The sequence below is a fragment of the Phascolarctos cinereus genome, unplaced genomic scaffold (genome assembly GCF_003287225.1).
Source record: "Phascolarctos cinereus isolate Bilbo 61053 unplaced genomic scaffold, phaCin_HiC Scaffold_2;HRSCAF=192, whole genome shotgun sequence".
NCBI classification, from domain to species: Eukaryota; Metazoa; Chordata; class Mammalia; order Diprotodontia; family Phascolarctidae; genus Phascolarctos; species Phascolarctos cinereus.
In genome coordinates this window covers 215,328,097-215,349,240 of record NW_027555625.1, presented here as the reverse complement: position 1 = coordinate 215,349,240, position 21,144 = coordinate 215,328,097, and the positions used below count along the sequence as shown (strand labels likewise).

At 41.7% G+C, this 21,144-nt stretch overlaps 1 protein-coding gene across 1 annotated transcript in view; it reads right to left on the bottom strand.

Moving 5' to 3' along the window:
- Positions 1–17,655, bottom strand: part of CAPN14 (calpain 14) — a 51,527-nt gene extending 33,872 nt beyond the window's left edge. The window contains exons 1-8 of the mRNA XM_020972373.2: positions 17,416–17,655; positions 15,755–15,824; positions 13,290–13,408; positions 12,976–13,112; positions 9,446–9,620; positions 7,200–7,262; positions 5,406–5,491; positions 3,127–3,201 (exon numbers count right to left, since the gene is read on the bottom strand). Of these exons, the coding sequence (XP_020828032.1) occupies positions 3,127–3,201; positions 5,406–5,491; positions 7,200–7,262; positions 9,446–9,620; positions 12,976–13,112; positions 13,290–13,408; positions 15,755–15,824; positions 17,416–17,655 (965 nt within the window). The remainder of the gene's footprint in view (positions 1–3,126; positions 3,202–5,405; positions 5,492–7,199; positions 7,263–9,445; positions 9,621–12,975; positions 13,113–13,289; positions 13,409–15,754; positions 15,825–17,415) is intronic.
- Positions 17,656–21,144: the final 3,489 nt, after the last annotated feature.

Sequence of the window (21,144 nt, the reverse complement as noted above, 5' to 3'; positions counted from 1 at the left end):
ATAGCTCATGAAAGTCTTGAAAATCTGTCAAAGGTCATCAGTGAACTGATCACCAATACCAATAGCCTTTTAAAAAAAATTGTTTTCAGTTTTGATCTTCCATGAGCTCTCACCTGCTTTTGGCAACGTTGGTCACTACCCTTTTCCTCCCTGGCACTATCTCCTTCCTTGGTTTTAGAAAGAGTGTGGACGGCAGAAAAGAAGATTGCCTCTGCAGGCAGAAGACTCAGTGCCCCTATCACTTCCTATCTATATGACGTCTCCATCTTCAATTCTCTGCCAGTTTTCTTGACTGTAAATTGAGGGCGTTTAATTAGATGGCCTCTGAGGTCCCTTCCAGGCCTAGATCTAGGATCTTATGACATGACACTCTCCTGGCTCTTCTCTCCTGCTTCTCCCATCATTCCTTTTTTGAAGGTTCATCTGCCTAGCTCCTTACTGTGAGTATTTCTCAGAGTCCTTGATCTTTTCTCTCTAAATCTCCCCCTTAGTAGTCTCATTTAACAATGATGATAAGAACAGTAGCTCATATTTACATAATGCTTTAGAGTTTGCAAGATACATACATTATCTCAGGTGTTCAAAGGCTCATAACACCTTTAGGAGGTAGGTAGTATTATTATCTTGACTTTTTTTTTTTTGTGAGGCAATTGGGGTTAAGCGACTTGCCCAGAGTCACACAGCTAGTGAGTCTTGACTTTATTTTTGAGGAAACTAATGCAAACTGAGATTAAATGATTTGCCCAGGCTCATACACCTAGTAAGGGTCTGAGGCAGGATTTAAACTTGGGTCTTCCTGACTCCAGGTCCAGCATTCTATCCACTGCTTATTCTCTTCGAATGTTCTTTCTTCATTTCTCATAATCAGCCAACTACTTGTTGTTCATTTTACCTCTGAGATCTCTCTCTCTCGGTTGTCTTCTTCTTCAGTCTCCCTGGCCGTGACCCTAGTACAAATTACATTTGCCACCTGCCTTCTGACCTCATCGGGTAAAGTGGAACTGCTCCCTCAATGATTTTTCATTGTCAAATCTAGTTACCATCTCCTCGAACATCATCCTTCTTGAAATCTTCTCAGCCTTTGATGTTAGCGATCACTGCCTCCTTCTGGATACTCTCTCCTCTCTAGTTTTTTGTGGTACTCTTCTCTCTTGGCTCTCCTCTTACCTGCCCGACCTCTCTTTCCCAGTCTTCACTAGATCTTCATCCAAATCATGCCTACTCACTGTGGGTGAACACCAAGGTTCTGTCTTGGACTCTCTTCTCTTATTCTTTTATACCATCTCATTTGGTGATCCTAGGGATCCAACCATCTGTGCAAATGATTCTTAGACCTATATATCTAGTCCTAATCTCTCCTAAGTTCTAGTGCCTCATCGTCAATTAATCACCTTTTGAACATGTCCAAAAGAGAACTCACTCTCTTTTCCTTTTCCCAACTTTCTTGTTACTATTGATGCTACCACCAGTTACCCAGGCTTGCAACTTCTGTGTCATCCTTGATTCCCTGCTTACATTCACCCCACACGTCCAGTCTGTTGTCAATCTTGCCATCTCTCCCTTCACAACGTTTCTCATGTATGTCTCCTCCCTACTCGCATGGCTACCATCCTGACTCTGGTCCTTATCATCTTATTGCACCTACTACAATAGCTTGGAGGTAATAGGAAACCACTGGAGTTTATCGAGTAGGGGAATAGACCTGTGCTTTAGGAACATCATTTTGGCAGCTGAATGGAGGATGGGCTGGAGTGGGGAGAAACTTGAGGCGAAGTGACCAACAAAAAGGCTATTGCAATAGTACAGTAAAGCAATGAGGACCTGAGTTAGAATGATGCTGCTCCTTACCTATGACACTCCATGTCTCACCTTCATGTTTCTGCACTGGCTGTCCCCCATCCTGGCATAGTCCTGCTCCTTATCTCTGCTTTTAGCTTCCCTGGATTAAAGACTCAGACAAAATCTCTCCTCTTATAGGATGCCTTTCCAGAGGTCCCCCTGGTTGCTAGTGCCTTCCCTCTCTGATTGCCTTTCATCTACATATATGGAATATATTTTCTATGTAGAAATAGCTGTGGATAAAGCACTGGGGCTGGTGTCAGATCCTGGTTTCAAAGCCAGCCTCAAAAGTACCTGGCACATAGTAGGTCCTTTCCCTTGCATGTACATAATCCTCTACAACTTTGTCTTCCCCATTAGAATAATGTGTTTCTGCAGGACAGGAACCAGACTTTTTTGCTCCAGGGCTTATCCCCGGCTTGTCTTATATTATGCACTTAATAAATACTTGTTGTCTGATTTCTTGTGACTGTGCACAGTGAAAATGGGAAATAGGAGTATTTCCTAACACAAGGCATCCACTGTCAAGGTCAACTACATACGCTCCTCTCTGGAAATAAAAGATGTGTGGACTCAATGTGGGTCAAGGCAGAGGAAGGCAGCACAACTTTCACATGCGCATATTAATAGATACATATATATATATGCACATATGGACATGTATAGGACTTCACAGATCAGCTCCTGGCAAAGCTGGGGTGAGTGATTGTTTTCACTTCTTTCCCTGCTCCCTCTCCTAGAACCAACACCCTAAGTAGCATTGCTCCCATCCCTCCTCCCCAGCTTGAGAAAAGGCCTTGAAAGCAAATTCAATCACGGGGTAGGAGGTTGCTAAGACAAAGAACCTGGGACACCAGTCCTACATGGGCAGAGTCCCCCAGGATACAGCAAGGCTACCACCAAAGGAAGGAAGGGGGGAATAATACGTAACTTACTGAAGGTGTGGCAATGAGGTGGCTGAAAAGGGAGGAGGAAGAGTAGATCCCTGTAGCTTTCTATTTTATAATGATTCTTGCCCTCTAGGCCCTAAATTCAGTGTTATGAGACTCTAAAGGAATACCAGTTCTATGAGGACTCTGAATTTTAGCATGTGACTTCAAAGCCCTTGCCACCCCATAGAACTGCTTAGAGATATTAAGAAGGCAGAGTTCCATTAAGGAAACAGGAATATACGGAGTAATAGGGGTTAGTCCATTAAGTGACAGAAAGGAAAAGAGAGGCTGTCAATAGTGAGGGGGAAACCCAGGATCTGGGCTATATAGAGGCCTCCAGGCTCAGACCTCTTACCAGAACTCTCCATCCTCATCATTCCGCAGAAGCAGAATCTTCTCCTTTGGATTCAGGAGGTCCCATTTTTTTGACCTGAAGGGATTAGGGAATGGGGAGGGGGAAGGAATGAAATGCTATGAGTGATGTGCTCCATAAAAAGCTTTTGGGAAATGGTCCACTGTGCTTGAGGTGGTATGATATAGTGGAAAGAGCTCTGAACTTGCAGTCACAAGACCTGAGTTCAAGTCTCAGTTCCGTCATTTATTTCCTGTGTGACTTTGGGTAGCATAATCTCTTAAAGCCTCCTCATCTGTAAAATGAGAGCATTAGATTATGGGATCTCTAAGGTCACTTCTAGCTTTAGTCTTCTGAGCATCCTTGCAGAGATGGCTGATTAATAATCACCTTAACTTCAAATGCCTTACTTAATGTCTTATCTCATCTGAGCCTCACTACACACCTGGGAAGTAAGTACTAGAGGTAAGTAATAGAGGAATTATTATTTCTGTTTTATAGTTGAGAAAACTGAGACTCAGAGAGCTGAAGACTTGCTCAGAATCACACAGAAACTAAATACTGGAGGTGGGATTCAAGCCAGATCTCTACTCATTCCAAATCCTTTCTGCTGTCCCAACTTGCTTCTCTCCCTTTTTACCATGCAGACCCAATTCTTTCTCAATGAGATAAATTGACATTTTACGGTATAGCACATATACATGGGGAGCCCAAAGGTAGTAGATGCCCTATGGGACAGAGTGCCAGAGTTGGAGTTGGGAAGGCCTAGTTCTAAGCCTGCTCAGCCATTTAGCTATATGACCCCAGGTTAATTACTTAACCTCTCTGAGCCTTCAAGTTTTCTTCTATAGAATGGGGATAATAATAACTTGCCAAGAACTTTTCAAATCTTAAAGCACCATATAAAAATAATAGCTAGCATTCAGATAAGTGCCTGCACAATGCTTTGAATATATTATCTCATTTTATCCCCACAACAACCATGGGAGATAGGAGCTATTATTATCTTCATTTTACAGATGAGCAAGCTAAGGCAGACAGAAGATAAGTGACTTGCCCAGGGTCACACAGCTAGCAAGTGTTTGAGGATGGATTTGAATTCAGGTCTTCCTAACTCCAGGCCCAGCTCTCTATCCACTGTGCCACTTAGCTGCTTATGAACAATTACCTTGGGCCTTCCCAGAAAGGCTGGATAACCAGATATTTAGAACTTACAGGGATCTTTGAAGTCATCTAATCTAATCACCTCATTTTTATAGAAAAAGAAACTGAGGGTCAGAGAGATTTGCCCAACATCATGTACAAGTGACAGAACTGAGGCTAATTATCAATTATCAATCACCTTTAGTTCCATTTAGGACAACACATTTGTTAGAAATATTAAAGGGATTAATTTTCAGATAAGAGTTAGACCAGGTGGTCTCTGAGGTCCCTTGTGACTCTGAGATTCTAGGATTCTGGAATCCAGAATAAAAAGGCCAAACGTTCCAAAACTGGAGAGCTAAACTCCCCACTCTTCGGTTATCTTTTCAGTCAGGAAACCCCTGTCTCAGGGAAAAGGAAATAAGTGATGAGGTTTCATTGCCCTGGAAAAGGTATATTTGGATACATGCGTGCAGGTATATACATACACACAATACCCGTACACATATACACATATACATGTGTATGTGTATACATGCTTGCACAAATAAACATGTACATGCCACACACATTGCAACGCATAAACATGTGTTCACGTATATTATACATATGTATGCATACATTTATGCTTATGTCTATACATATACTATGCAATGCATACAATGTATATGCGTATGCATATGTACATATACCTATTTATGTACATGTGTGTATATGCATGTCCATATAGACATGCACATGTGAATGTGCATACAGTGTATATATATTCCTATGCATATACATATGTATTTCTATATTTACAGGTAGAACCATATGGCTCTTTGCAAATGAGCTAATAAAGAGAGTTCCTAACCACCTAATTCTGTCACTCTCCTTCATGCAGAAACAAACTTCAGGGCCAGCCCTCAGTAGCAGGTGCTATATTGTAAGGAACTTAGCTCATGTTCCTCCAACTCAGCATTTTCCAGCCCACTTAGGTTCTAGGGGGTCATTTCTCAGAGTCTAGATGCTTTGTGCTTGTGCCGAGGTAGGTGCTGCCATTTCCTGATTTCTGCCTATGAGTAATAACAGCCTCCATTTTCCCTTTCCCTCCATGACCACCTGTGCCTCTGTCTCTTCTGTAATAGGATAAAGCTCACCTGTCACTCCAGTCTCCTTTCCATTCAACCTTTCCCCAAGGGTTTCTCAGCCTTACTAGGTATTCAGGTCCATTATGGCAAGTTACCTGTACAAAATATGGAAAAGATGAGTTAATGATCTCATTTATGTAGCACTTGGAAGTTTATAGAGCACTTTCAGATATATTAGATCTTTTACAAATAGCTTTATGAAGTAGGTAGAGAGAAAGTAGAATGCTAGTATCATGGATTTAGCCAGAAGGAACCTTCGAGTCCAATTGGACCATTTTATAGATGGGAAAACTGAGGCCCAGAGAGGATGACTTGCTCAAGGTCACTCAGGTAGTTAGTGACAGATCTGGGATTTGAACCCAAGTTCTCTGACCCTACATTTACCATTTTTCCCCATTAGAACATACTATCTAATAGTATCATTTTCATCTACATTTTTGAAATAAGGAAATGAAAGCTCATAGAGGTCATGGAACTTGCCTAAGATCCAAAATAGATGAGCCATGACTTCTGATTCCAAATTCTGTACCATCTCCCTTCCAACTTCAATCATTTATGACTTTGTGATTCTTTCTACACTAATAAAATCTAGTGTTTATGTATCACCTTAAGGTTCTCAAAATGCTTTACAAATATTGTCTCATTTTGTCTCCACTAGACCCTGGGAGATAGATATTATTATTATCCCCATTGTGCAGGTTAAAAAAACTGAGGCAGGTGTTAAGTGCATTTCCCAGTCACAGAACTAACAAGTACACACATCAGGATTTGAACTCAGATCTTCCTGACTTCAGTTCCCATATGCCATCCATTGTGCCACTCAGTTGACAATATTATTTTCCTGCCAGAGTAGGAACACTGCTAGCGCCCCCTATTCTCTCCAATAGCCTCAAAAATTCTCTGATCTGGCTGGAAGTAAGCCAAGTCTGACAAGCCAGTCCATAGTCCAGTAAAAGAAAAGTTTTATGTCAGCAGGGAGCTCATGGTGTCTGAGGTCTAGACTTGGGGTCTATGGGTAGAAGAGAGATATTGAAATTGAAAGTCAACCGAAGAACAGAGATGGTTGGTGATGGAAAAGGGAGGCAGCAGAATGGAGAAATAAGGGGAAAGCTGGTGGTAGGATAAATCCCAGAAGGGATATAGATATAAGGGAGACTAGTATTGAAGGACATTAGCTTAGTGGGAAGGAGCTTCAGTAATGGAAGGTTTAAGATGGTAGGGATAAGGTAAGAAACATCATAACTTTAGGGAATCTGGGAGATTTTGGAACTCTGGGATATTGAATGATAATAAATTTGAATGAAAGATACTGATTTTGGAGGCATAATCAGGAACAGGATAAGGAGAAAGAGGCAGAGTGGAATATGGCTAGGTGGGCTCATCCTCAAGAGATGAGTACCCAGATTAGCAAAGTTAATAGGCTTGCTGTCAATGAAGCTCTGTCTTGATGCAGGACCAGAGGAGATGGGGGTGGGCTGGACCAGCACATACCATATTCAGAAGTAGCTCTTCAGACAGTTATTACCTGCAGAGAGCATTATGAACATGCTGAGAACAGAGATATCTTTCTCCCCCAGTGCTCTCTGTCTAGAGCAGAAGGACTTTCTTGTCTTAAAATGAAAGAAACCATCCAGAGAGGAGGAAATGGTCTGCCATAGAAGCCACCAGAGCCCTGCCAGGTCCCTTATGCCTGCTTGAGAGAATCTATCTAAATCAGCAAAGAGGCTTCTATTTGGGGGGAACTGATGTTTGGGCTGAACCCACAGGTAGGAAAGAAGAATAGGGCCAAAATATTTTTCTTACCTTCCTGATTCCAGTGATAGTATAGGCATGACCATCCACCAGTCCATTATCCAGAACCCTTTCCTTCTGCAAAGACAAAAAAAGTAGTCAGTTGTCAGGTACAAGATGTGTACAAGGCACGAGTTAACAAGTTGGGCTGCACTGAATGTGTATCTCGTATTTACCTATGTATGTACATATTGTTTTCCCCATTAGAGTATAAGCTCCTTGAGGGAAGGGGCTATTTTTACTTTTTCTTTGTGTCTCCATAGTCTGCCTTTAATGGATTCTCATAGATTGACTGATTGTTATGAGAGAAGAGAAGGAGTTAAGATTAAATAAGTCGGGGCAGCTAGATGGTACAGTGGATAGAGCTCCAGCCTTGGAGTCAGGAGGATCTGAGTTCTAATCTGGCCTCAGACACGTAACATTCACTAGCTGTGTGACTCTGGGCAAGTCACTTAACCCCAATTGTCTCATCAAAAAAAAAATTACATTCCTTTGGGTAGAGCACCCCAGGTAAGGGTATGTATGATACCCTAGGCGGACAGGGGAAAGAAGGAAGGAAGGCAGGAAGGAAGGAAGAAAGGAAGGAAGAAGGGAAGAAAAGAAAAAAGAGAGAAAGAACTGTTACCTACTGGCCAGTTCCAGTTGGGCCCCAGTGGGGAAGCTCCTACTACTACTCACAGAGATTGTTGTTTGTCCTTCAATCTTGAAGATGACCATGACATCAGGGAGATGATGCCATGACATGCAAATAAATTGGATTTAAGTAAGGGAGGGCTGATGCGTGTATGTGATATGTATGTATATATACATACATACTTGTGTATATGCTTTTATATATGTGAGAAAGAAGCTTGGCGTAGCAAATAGAGACCTGCTTCAGCATCAAGGAGATCTGGATTCAAAACCTCCCCATGACACATATTGCCTGTGTGATCTTGAACATATTGTATAACCTCTTAGTGACTCAGCTAGGAAGGAAGGAAGGAAGGAAGGAAGGAAGGAAGGAAGGAAGGAAGGAAGGAAGGAAGGAAGGAAGGAAGGAAAGAGGGAAAAGAAGGAAAGGAGGGAGGGAAGAAAGAAAGGAGGAAAGCATTTATTATGAGCTTCCTGTGTGCAAAGCATTCTACTAAGTGCTAGGAATACCATTAAAAAAAAATTGAAAAGTGAGATGAGCCCTACTCTAAAGGAACTCACATTCTAGGGAAGACAACATACACACAAGTCGCAAGGTCCTTCGAGTAGAGTGCCACAGCAGATGCTAATGACTTTTCTTTAATGTCAAGTCCACTCTTAGAATCACCTCAGTTTCTGGTGCTGAGCCCCTCTAAAAGTAAGTGGCAGAATGGGTGTCTAGCTGCACTGGTACTTAGAGTTTCCTCACCTGAAAGTTCTCTCTACCCAAAACATCATGGATATGTTGCCCCGATCCCAAACGTGTGCGTATTATTCTCCTCCCTCTTGTCCCTGGAGGGCAGAGCCTGTGTCTGAGTTGGCATCACAACTCCTACGGCACAGTGGCTGGCACATCAGAGATGCTGAATAGATGTGCGTTTACTGATTGATGGCATGTGCTTAAGCACCGAAACTTGCAGCAGAATCTGCAGTGTTGGGGGGGTTTGTTGCTATTGTTAAGTCATTTTTCAGTCTTCATGATTCCATCTGAGGTTTTCTTGGCAAAGATATTGAAGTGTTGTGCCGTTTCTTTCTCCAGTTCATTATAAAGGTGAAGAAGCTGAGACAAACAGACTTAAGTGACTTGCTCAAGGTCACACATCTAGTAACTGTCTGAGGCTGAATTTGAACTCAGGTCCTCCTAACTCCAGGGCTGGTGCTCTATCCACTGCACCACAATGGTAAGGTGGGGCAGACTAATATGAAAGCTAGAATAGGAGCTATTTTCAGGGATATACCAGCCAGGTGTCATAATAGAGAGAGCTCTGGATCTGGAGTCAGGAAGACCTGAGTTCAAATGTGACATTGGATACTTACTAGCTGTGTGACCCTGGGCAAGTTACTTTACCTCAATAGCACCTACCTCCCAGGGTTGTTATGAGAATAAAATGAGAACATATTTGTAAAGTGCATCATAAACCTTAAAGTGCTATATAAATGCTAGCTTATTATTACTATCCCATGGAAATGCTGCATAGGGCAAGGGCATTAGAGCAGAAGGAAAGTAATTGGAGAGCACCAAGAGGGTGAGCAGGGACATTGCTAAATGGGGTAGTGTCAGCACAGAGCCAGGGTCCAAGTCTCACCCCCGAGTGGGTCTGACAGCCAAGGAGGGATCTCCTGGAAGAGACTCTGACGAGGATGTCCCAGAGGTCAGAAGGTGCCTTCGCGAGTTGAATTGTAGCTGTCACGCCTCCTGTGAAGTCCACAAAGGCTTCTGAGACATGCCCAATCTGCAGGTCTTCATAGGAACCTGAGAGCCTGCGGAAAGAGCAGAATAGGAAAGGACAATTTGTAAAAATTGTCCCTCTTATCTAGGTATTTTCCAGAGAGGTATTCCAGCTTTGTTTTTCTATGATTGCATTCTACAGTCTATTTTTGATTCTCTAGGTATATGTGCTTGACTCCCTCCTACCAAGGAGCAGAAGGGAAAGCATACTCAGAAAAACAAGCCCCCTTTTAAGGGAGAGGAAGAGTGGGGGAAATTATTTCACATAAGCAGGGTGTGCAAATAGAAGATTATATGAACAAGGAGGAAGCAGTGGTGGGTATGGGTGATCTAAAATAGTCAAAGGAGGGAAGAATTCACACACACACATACACACACACACACACACACACACACACATACACATACGCATGCACACATGCACCTGCAGGTACTGAAATATATTTCACTCAAAAGGGAAAGAGGAAGAAAAGGGGGAAAGAGAGAGGGGAATAATAAGGGTAGATTAAGGGAAGAATTGCCCTGAAGTAAAACAAATTGTAAGTGGAGTAGATCTCAAATGGAGGCTTAAGGGAAAAATAAGAAAGGATAAGAATATGTGTTTGGGTGTGGGGTGTTGGAAAGAGGAAAAGAGAGCAGAAGCTCTCTAATAATATGATGGTTTATTTAGAACCCTTGAGAGTCAACAAAATTAATTGAAACAATTAGCAGCTTCAACAAAGTTGCAGGATACAAAATAAACCTGCACAAATCATCAGCATTTCTGTATGTTACCAACAAAATTCAGCAAGAAGAGATAGAGAAATTTCAATTAAAACAACTAGAGAATGTACAAATACTTCAGAATCTATCTTCCAGGACACACACAGAAGCTCTATGAATACAATTACAAAACACTCTTTATATAGCCATTGCTTATGGGTAGGCCAAGCCAATATCATAAAAATGACAACGCTACCTAAATTTACTTACTTATTTGGTGCTACTTCAATCCAACTACCAAGGGATTACTTTATAAAGCTAGAAAAATAATAACACAATTTATCGAAGGGCTAAAAATTCAAGAATCTCAAGAGAAATAATTTTTAAAATGTAATAATAAAAATAACCTAGTAGTATCACTATACTACAAAGCAATAATCATCAAATCGATTTGCTACTGGTTAAAAAATAAAGACATCCATAAGTAGAATGGACTGGGTACACGATTGGGTACACAATACACAGAATTAAAAAACACAGCAGCCTATTATTAGTTAAGTCCAAAGATCTCAGCTACTGAAGTAAGCACTCACTACTCAACAAAACCTTTGGGAAAACTTGGAAAGCAGTCTGTCAGAAAATAGGCAGAGAGTCTATGTAGACCAACATCTCAAACTATGCTGAGATAAATTCCAAGTGTGTACAAGACTTAGACATAGAATGACATCATAAACAAATTAGAGGAAAGAAATGACCTGTCAGATCCATGGAGGGAAAAAGTTCATGACCAAACAAGAGACAGAGAGAATGGTAAGATAGAAATGGAATGTAAAATAATTTTGATTACCTAAAATTTTAAAATTCAGTACAAAGTTAGATGAGAAACAGGTAAGTGGGGAAAAAATCATTGTGGCAAATTTCTCTGATAAAAATCTAATTTCTAAAACATATAAGGAACTCATTTAAATTTATAAGAATAAGAGCTATTCCTCAACTTTTATATAGTCAAAGGATGTCAACAACCAAAAGAAAGCCAAGCTATCAATAGCTCCATTTGAAAAAAAAATACCCTAAATCACTAATAACTAGAGAAATGCACATTTAAAAGCTCTGAGTCAGGTTCTACTTCACACTCATCAGACTGGAGAAGTTGATAAAAAAAAAATGACAAATGACAAAGGCTGTGTGGGAAAACAGGTATATTGATATGCTCCTGGGAGAGCTATGAACCTTTCCGACCATTTTGGAAAACAACTCGGAACTATAGCTAAAAAGTTATTAAGCTGTGCATGCCTTTAGACCCAGCAATATTACTACCAGGTTTATACTCCAAAGAGATTTAAAAAAAAGGAATGGGACACAAATTTGCATATATATGTATATGTATATATATAAATATGTATACACATTGTGTTGAGTGATTTTCAGTCATGTCTGACTCTTCGTGACACCATTTTAGGATTTTTTTGGTCAAAGATATTGGAGTGGTTTGCCATTTCCTTCTCCACATCATTTGACATACAAGTAACTGAGGCAAACTGTATGACTTGCCAGGGTCACACGGCTGGTAAGTGCCTGAGGTCAGATTTGAACTCACGGAGGTGAGTCTTCCTGGCTGTTAGAAATGATGAAAGGGATACTTTCAGAGAAAACTAGGAAGATTTGTATGAATTGCTAAGGAGTGAAGTCGGCAAAATTTTGTAAAACATTGTAAAGATAAACAACTTTGAAAGATTTAGCAACACTGATCAAAGCAATGACCAGCAATAGTTCCAGAGAACTCAATGATGAAGCATGCTACCCACCCCCAGATAAAGAGATGATGGGGTCAGAGTCCAGACTGAGGAATAAATGTTGGACTTGACTAATGCATAGTTTTGTTTTGCTAGAATATACATGTTTGTAGCAGGGGGTTTGTTATTTTTTTTATCGTTATAGGAAAGGGAGAGGGTGGGAAGAAAATAGAATGGAGAAAAGGAAGACTTTCATTAAACAAAGTGAATTTATTTTGAAAAAATACGGGCCCCTTTTAAAACAAACAAACTCCATTTATGACTATAAGAAATTTAGTGACTGTGAACCAGAATTCAGGAATTCTCATCCAGGACCTTATCACCCTGTTGAGTTGCTTGTTTAGGTCACTTCTCTGCTCACTGACCTAGTTTTCTTTCCTATAAAATTTCCCTTCTATGCTTCTAGAGCAGAGTTTGGAGAATTACAGGGGAGGAAAGACAGAGCATGTAGGGTATTAGATCATAGATCATAATAAAGCCCAGATCTAGAGCTGGAAGGGAACTCAGAGGCTATTTAACTCAACCCCCTTATTTTACAGGTGAGGAAACTGAGGCTTGAGGAGGTTGAGTGACATGTCTAAGGCCACATAAAGAAGAGCCAGAGGCAGGATTTGAAACCTACATCTTTTGACCCCAGAGAGAGAATTGAAGACGCAGAAGCAAAGAGAGAAACACTCAGACATAGACACATACCGAGAAACACAGAGAAGGGGGGAAGAGTCCACTCACAGCCAGACTTCTAGAATCCTCTCTCTCTGTCTCTCTGTTTCTCTCTCTCTTCTCTCTCTCTCTCTCTCTCTCTCTCTCTCTCTCTCTTTCTGTCTGTCTCTGTCCCTGTCTCTGTCTCTCTCTCTCTCTCTCTTCCCATATGAATTTCTAATGCTTTTCTTACTTTGCATAGGCCTTTTCCAGTAGAGATGCCCAGAATACGTTCTTGCAGGTGGAAGAGAGAAAGATCAGTTGACCAGCCTCATTCACGGGTAGACGGTCATCAACCACGACAGGAACCCATTCACCAAAATGCCAGAACTGGAAAGAGAGCCAGATACGCTTGGTGATAATGGGACTGTGGGGAAGATGGAGCATCCCAGCATGTTCGATAAGGTTTCCATCCAACACACCACCTGGCTGCATTCAGGCCAGACATGTGCAGGGGAGGGCCCCACCTGTCACTTTCTTACAGGTGGGCTCAGGAAGGAGGCTTACCTGAAAGAGGAAGAGGCCAGCATACTTCTTGGTGAAACTCTGCTTCAGAGGCACTACCCGGGTCAGGATGTCCCAATGGAATGTGAGAGCTTCCAGTGCGGCCAAAAACCAGCAGTTTCCTGGACCCAAACAACACACAATTCACTTTTCTTCACTTTAACAAATATTTGTTAAATGTCTGTGTTGTGCAAGGCAATGTAACGTAGGGAAAAAAAATAATTACTAACATTTATGTAGCACTTATTATTAGCCAGGCACTGTACTAAGTGTTTTGCAATTATTATATCATTAATCTTCACAATTATCCTGGGAGGTAGTTTGTCTTCCAGACTCCAGGCCTAGCACTAATAATAATTAGCCATAACAGCAATAATAATAGCTCACATTTATACAGTGCTTTAAGTTTTGCAAAGCACTTTACAAATATGATCTCATTTCATCCTCACATCAATCCTGGGAAATAGATGCAATAATTATCCCCATTTTACAGATGAGCAAACTGAGGCAGATAGAGGTTAAGTGACAAGCTAGTAAGTGTCTGCGGCTGGATTTGAACTCAGGTCTTCCCGACTCTAGGTTTGGTGCTCTATTCACTGCACCACCTAGTGGCCTACAAAAGAATTGCATAACAAAGCCTTGCCTCATAAGACCTTGTCTTCTTATTGGGAGAGCAACTAACACATAGGAAAATGATACTGATATTCAGAAACAGTATGTGTTACATCACTAGAGCAGTGATTTCATTAGTCTAAGGGACTCCCAGGGAGGAAGATCCTTCTACAAATACAGGTAAGCACCTGTTCTGCAATGTATAGTCTCTGTGTCCCAGGCACTGACTTATCCAGGGTCACATGGCCAGAATATGACAGAAGCAGGACTGCTTCTTGCAGTCCTTGCTGGCTCTGAGGCCAACTCTCACTTCCCCTATGTTGACTCTCTTTAAATAAAATATGCACTTAATTAAATGTAACAGCACAAAAATATCTGATTTAGACAATACCTGCTATAGAAAGTCAAGAAGGGGCTGGAGGGAGTTGATGTTGGCCAAATTGTTTTCCTCTCAGAGAGTTAATATGAAGGTCAAATTAAATAATACAGTTGGAAGGGTTTTGTGGTCTCCTACAAGAGACCAGTCGCCGAATGGGAATAATCCATGAATGTTTGCAATGCAAAAGCAAAACATAAACAGATTATAAATTGCTGAGCAGGTGCCAGACTGTATGAGTAGGGATAGTTTCCTCCCTAGGATTTCACTGCACCAAAGAAATCACAAAAAAAGAAAAGCACTCCAGAACTTCAGGGCAACCCAGGGAAGTAGATGTGATTCTGCAAGTGCAAACACGAAGACCTGTGTTCAAATCCCGCCACTGATAGGCAGCAACTCTGTGACCATAAGCAGGTCACTTAATGCCTCTTAGATATCTGCAGATACTTGTAGTAACCGCCTCACAGAGATGTTACAAAACTCAAATCAGTTAATGCATGTACAGCTTTATAAGTTTAAGAGTGCTATGTAAAGGTCTGTTGTTATACAGATAATGAGATTTAAGATTCATTTAAAGCAAGTCATTTAGGGGCAGCTAGGTGGTGGCCACTGACCCTGGAGTCAGGAGCACCTGAGTTCAAATCTGGCTTCAAACACCCACTAGATATGTGATCCTGAGCAAGTCACTTAACTGCAATTACCTCCCAAAAATACAAATGCAAGTCTCATAATTTCTCTGAGCCTCAATTTTTTCCTCTTTAAAATGGAAATAATAATACTTGCACTACCTACCTCTTAGTCTCATCAGAATTAGAGTGGTTTGCAAGACTTGAAGGAAATTGCTGTATGAATTCAAGTTTTTATTCTTCACCAGAGCGGTTAATTTGGATAGTAGAAGTAAGAAAAAAACAAAGACCTGAACGAGGGTGCCGGCAGTGGGAATATGTGATGGATATAAAATATTGCAGAAGAAGAATCAACAGAACTTGGCAACTGACTGGAGGCTGGGAGTAGAAGAGAGGGGGAAAGTCTTAGGTGATCCCAAAATCTCAAGCCTTGGTAGCTCAGAGGGTGTCATGACCAGCAGAAAGAAGACGCGTTTGTATTTCAGCATGTTGAGTGTACAAACCATCCAGATGGCAATGTCCAGCAGGACTGAATTCAGGAGACAGGTCAGAGCCCGGGATGAAAATTGGGCAGTCCCGTTGACATAGCTGTGAGTGCTATGGGGATTTCTAAGGGGGATGAGGAGTAAAGAACAATGTGTAGATGGTGGCCTGAGCCTTAGGGCATGCAGACATTTAGTAGGGCAGGAGAAGGAGGTAAATCCATCTCAAGGAAACAATTCCCTCTTAACCTCCCTGGTTTTTGCCTGGCTCTCGAACTCTTCAATACATCCATGCTGGTTCCTTGGGAAGAAGAGAATGGAGAGGAGAAGTGGGAGCAGGGGAAAGGGGAAAAAGAGCAGAAGTAGACTCACCTACTACTCCCTGGCACAGGCCCAGCCTTCCTGCTTTGGTAGAATAGAAAACGGGGTTGTCATGCAGCTCCTGGGAGAACAGACAGAAAACTGTCACGTACCAGAAGCTCTGCTTCAGCCCTCTTATAACCAGTTCCTTCTCATAACCAGTGCAAGTCAGAAGCCTTATATGAGATTTGGACTTTCAGGAGCTCTGGAGGCAATAGAGTGTCATGGAAAGCACATAGAACTGGGAGTCAGCTGATTTGGGTTCAAATCCTGGCTTTGCCACTTACTACCAGTGCAGCCTTGATGCCCTTCTTTTCTGGGCCTCAGTTTCTTCATCTGTAAAATGAGAAAGGAAATCTCTAAAATTCCTTCTAGTTCTAACATTTCTGTGATGCTTTAATCTCATATTCACCCTAGAAATTCATTTACCTGGAGGTTCTGGCAATAACAGAAGCCTTTCTGAAACGTATGGTCTTTACCTCTCCTTGCTCTGAATGATCTGCACTGTCCTCTTCCTCCTGCCTGACTTTTTCAACAAGAGCTGGACTATGGAGTGGGCCTTTTCGTGCAAGGGTTGGACTAAATGACCTTTGAGACTCCTGTAATTCTCAAGTTCTGTGACTCTGAGATGGGGCAGGCATCCAGGTGATATAGTCAACCTTTATTCATTCACCAATTTTCAAGGATTTGAAGGCCTGTCAGGTAGGAGAAGGATTATTATTAGCCTTGTTCTGCTTGGTGCCCTGGCAGCAATGGATGAAAGCTTCCAAGAAGCAGATATATGGGGGGGGGGGGGAATCCTGCTAGGTAGAGCTACAACCAAGTGGGAGGGCTGCCTCAGAAGTGGCAGGCTTCTCTTGGCTGGAGGTCTTCAAGCAGAAGCTAATGGTCATTTGTCTCTGACATTTACGGGCAAGTTAATTAATCTCAGTTTTCTAATCTGTGAAAGGGGGATAATACTAGCTATGGCATTTATTTCTTAGTAGTGTTGTCAGGTTCAAATGAGATAATATATGGAACACATTTGGCAAAGAAGAGAAAGGTTGGTGTAATGGTTCGTGATATACTTGGATTTAGAAATACCTGAGTTCAAATACTGCCCCTTAGACTTGCTAGCTATACAACCCTGGACAAGTTATTTAAGCTCTTTCAGCCTGTTTCCTCATCTGTAAAATGAGGCTAAAAAAGACCTCATGGGCATTGCCATGAGTTGCATAATATACCTTGCAAGCCCTTAAGCACTACATAATTGTTAGCTATTATTTAAATAATCAACTTAATAGATTATATAAATTTTAGCTATTAAAGTTTAAAGTTTTCACATATGCCAACTGCTATGATATCTTACAGAATGTTAAGATTTACAAATGTGCTTCTCACAACTATGTGAAATAAGTAATATACATAATATCTCCTTAGTTACAGTAGAGGAAACTGAGACTCCAAAAAATTAAGTGACTTTCCTGAGATGGCACAGGTCATTAGTAACAAAGAAAACCGGCCCCAGGTCATCTGACACCAAAGCTAGTTGTTTTTTTCTCTCTCTAATGCTTTCTCTAATGAACACTGGAAAGTTAAATGTCCTAAGGTCTTCCAAAGAAAGGTTCTGGATAGATACAGAGTTCCATCTGAAAAGATACACCCTTCTTTCTGGAAGTCAGGCAGTCACTCACAGTAGGTCTCTTCCACTGCATGGTTGGGGGCAGCTTCTGCAGCAGGGGCCCTTTGCCTATGGAGCTCATGTCAGCTGGAAAGCTATCATCCTCAAAGAGACAATTGTTCCTCAGGCATCTTTCCAGTAAGGTCTCATAGTCTTGGTGTGGCTGCTGATAGGGCCTTCCAAAGGATTCCCTCCTGAAAGAGGTATGATGGGGTCCCGGACTTTTCCCCTTCAGGAAGGAGCACAAAGACATGGCTGGCTAGGCTGAGATGGTTGTTTTTGACAGTTGGTAATCCACAAGGAAACTTGTTATCTGTACCTGAAATGAATTATGAAAGGTCAATTTGTTTTTTGGTTTTTTTTTTCCACAACTATAATTTTTCAGTGTGGTAGAGCAAATTGAAAGTAAGCCTTTGAGTCAGAAAGGCCTGGATTCGTTTTCAGCCTCTCACAAATTCTGGCTACGAGACCACAGGCAAGCCACCTAACCTCTTGGTGCCACAGACAACTCTAAGTTAACTAATTAGTGACCTAGTAGCATTGTGGATGGAGCTACCATACTAGAAGTTCCCTAACTTAATGAAATCACAGATTCAGATCCTTACTCTCACAGATAATTTTTTTTTCACTTGATATGGAGGAGAAAGAAGGAGTAATGGCTTGAGGACAGACAAAGCTATTTTAAAAGGGATTGACTGAATGAATGACTTCAAACCTTATCAGACCAGAGATCTTGATTTCACACCTTGATGGAGTGATAGGATCCTTGATTTTATTAGACAATAATGGCGTTCGGGTCAGATGGCTGATATGACACAGAACAAGTCTGTATGACCACAGAAAGCTCTCAGACTAAAAGGCTGGAGAGTGATTGGATTGCCAAAGCTAGGCCCTCTTACATACAGGATCATAGATTTAGAGCTGAAAAGAAAGTTGAGGGGCTTTTGTTGTTATTGTTCAGTCATTTCAGTCGTGTCCAACTCTCCATGATCCCATTTCAGGTTTTCTCAGCAAAGACACTGGAGGGGTTTGCCATTTCCTTCTTCTGCTCATTTTACAGATGAGGAAACTGAGGCCAACTGGGTTAAGTGACTTGCCCAGGGTCACACAGCTAATAAGTGTCTGAGGCCATAATTTGAACTCAGGAACACAAGTCTTCCTGACTCCAGGCCTGGCACTCTATCTACTTCATCACCTAGCTGCCACAAAAGGCTCTTTAATCCATTCCCTTCATTTTTCAGATGAAAAAACCGAGGCTCATAAAAGTTAAGTGACTTGCCCAAGGTTACACAGGTAGAAAGTGGTAGAGACCAATTTTAAAGCTAGCTGTTTTGATTCCAGACCTAGTGCTCTTCCCACTACACCAGGCTGCCCACAAAGTGGCCTTTCAAAATGGGCTCCCTCACTGGGTCCTCCTGTGTTGCTCCATGACTCCAGAGTGAGGGGCAGGAGGCAGGAAAGCCAGTGTTGGAGCTCTAGCTTAGGTGGTTTGAGGCCAGGCCTACCTAGAAATCATCACTGAGCAGTAGTCAGCATAGCTTAGGTCTGTGATGAAGAATGAATGTCCTCACATCCCTCTCACTGGCTGTCCTTCCCCTCCTAGTGTGTTTCTAACTCTAAAGACTTTGTAACCGTGACCCAATTGCCTTCTCACCCTGGAGCTTCCCTCAGGCTTAGGGCTTTCTCACCCTGGAATTTCTTTCCACCATTCTTGCCCTCCATTTGCTCTTTGATGACTTCCTTCCAGGGCCTCCATGTTGTAGACAGGGAGAGGGTACAGGGAAGCCACACTTTGCTCCCTTCCTGGCTATGCTTCTAAATCTCCTGACTCGGGGTGGGGGTGGGGGGTCAGAGAAAGAGTATTTTCTCTATCCTCTCTATCTTTTTAGCTTCCCCATTAGAATGTAAGCTCCTCAAGAGCAGGCCTAATCTTTCTTTTTTCGTGTAATTACATCCTCAGTGCTTAGCACAGTGTCTGCCACATAGGAAGCATTCAATAAATGTGTGTTGCCTTACCCCTACATAACGCTTGACTTCTGCTACTTTTGAATTATGAGATTATAACACTTAAAGCTAAATGGGAACTTAGAGTCCAACCACTTAATTTTATAGATGAAGAAACACATGTCCAAGAAGTGAAGCTAATTTCTTGTGGACACAGGTAACAAAAAGGAGAACCAGAGTTCTATCCCTGGTTGGAAGACTCCAAATCCAAAGCTTTTTCCATGATACCTCACTGCCTCCAAAGACCAAGAAGGAACTTTGAACTAGAAGGGTGCTTAGTAATGCCCCTTAGTTTGTAGATAAGAAAGCTGAGGCTAGATAGATTATAAGACTTGTCTACAGTACACAGCTAGGTTAGTAGTTTTGACAAGGACCCAACTCTCTGTGCCCTCCCTATCCTCTCTGCCAAATTCTAGCTTTCTTTCCTTGAATTCTCTCCAGTCAGCAAATCAATAAGGATTTATTAAGTCCTTATAATGAGCCAGTAGTTAATGCTAAGTGCTGTGGATACACAAAATAAAAATTTTTACAAGCAGCCCCTGCCCTCAAGGAGCTTAAATTTTAATGGCAGAGACAATAGAAACAGGCATGCCTCAGAGATGTTGTGGGTTCGGTTCCAGACCGCTGCAGTAAAGTGAATATTGTAATAAAGCAAGTCACAGGAATTTTTTGGTTTCCCAGTGCATGTAAAAGTTACGTTTACACTCTATTGTAGTCTATTAAGTATACAATAATATTGTGTCTAAAAAATGTCCATACCTTAAATAATATTGTATTGCTTAAAAAATGCTGACTATCATCTGAGGCTTCAGTGAATTATAATCTTTTTACTAATGGAGGACCTTGATTTGATGTTAGTGGCTTCCGACTAATCAGGGTGGTGGTGGCTGAAGGTTGGGGTAGCTGTGGCAATTTCTCAAAATAAGACGACAATGAAGCTTGCTTCATCGACTGGCTCTTCCTTTCACTTGAACACTTACAAGCCATTATAGGGTTATTAATTGGCTTAATTTCAATATTGTTGTGTCTCAGGGAATAGGAAGGCCTGAGGAGAGGGAGAGATGGAGACCATAGCTCGGTGGAACAGTCAGAACACTCACAACATTTATTGACTAAGTTTGCCATCTCATATGGGCATAGTTCATGGCACCCCAAAACAATTATAATAGTAACATCAAATATCACTGATCACAGTTCACCATAAGAAATAATAATAATGAAAAGGTTAGGAATATTGCAAGAATTACCAAAATGTGACACAGAGACACAATGTAAGCACAAAAAAAAATGGTGCTGGTAAACTTGCTCAACTCAGGGTTGTCACAAACCTTCCATTTGTAAACAAAGACTCTGCAATATCTGTGAATCTCAATAAAGTAAAGCACAATAAAATGAGGTGTGCCTGTACCGGACAGAGGCATACAAGATACACAGAGAACCAATACAAGGTAGGGGAAGACATTAGAAGCTAGTGGGGGGGGGGTACTGGAAAGGCCTCCTGCAGAAGGTGTCATTTGTTCTGAGTCTTAAAGGAGGCCAGCGATAGGAAGAAACAAAGGTGAGGAGGGAGCACATCCCAGGCCCAGGGGAACAGCAAGGGTAAAGGCATAAGAGATGACAGATGGTGTGTAAAGAACAAGAAGTTAAGCCAACATAGCTGAATTGTGAAGCTCCAGGCATTAGCCTTTTGCACCTTCCCTGACTGGCCTACCAGGTCCCCGATGTCAAACTTCTGACA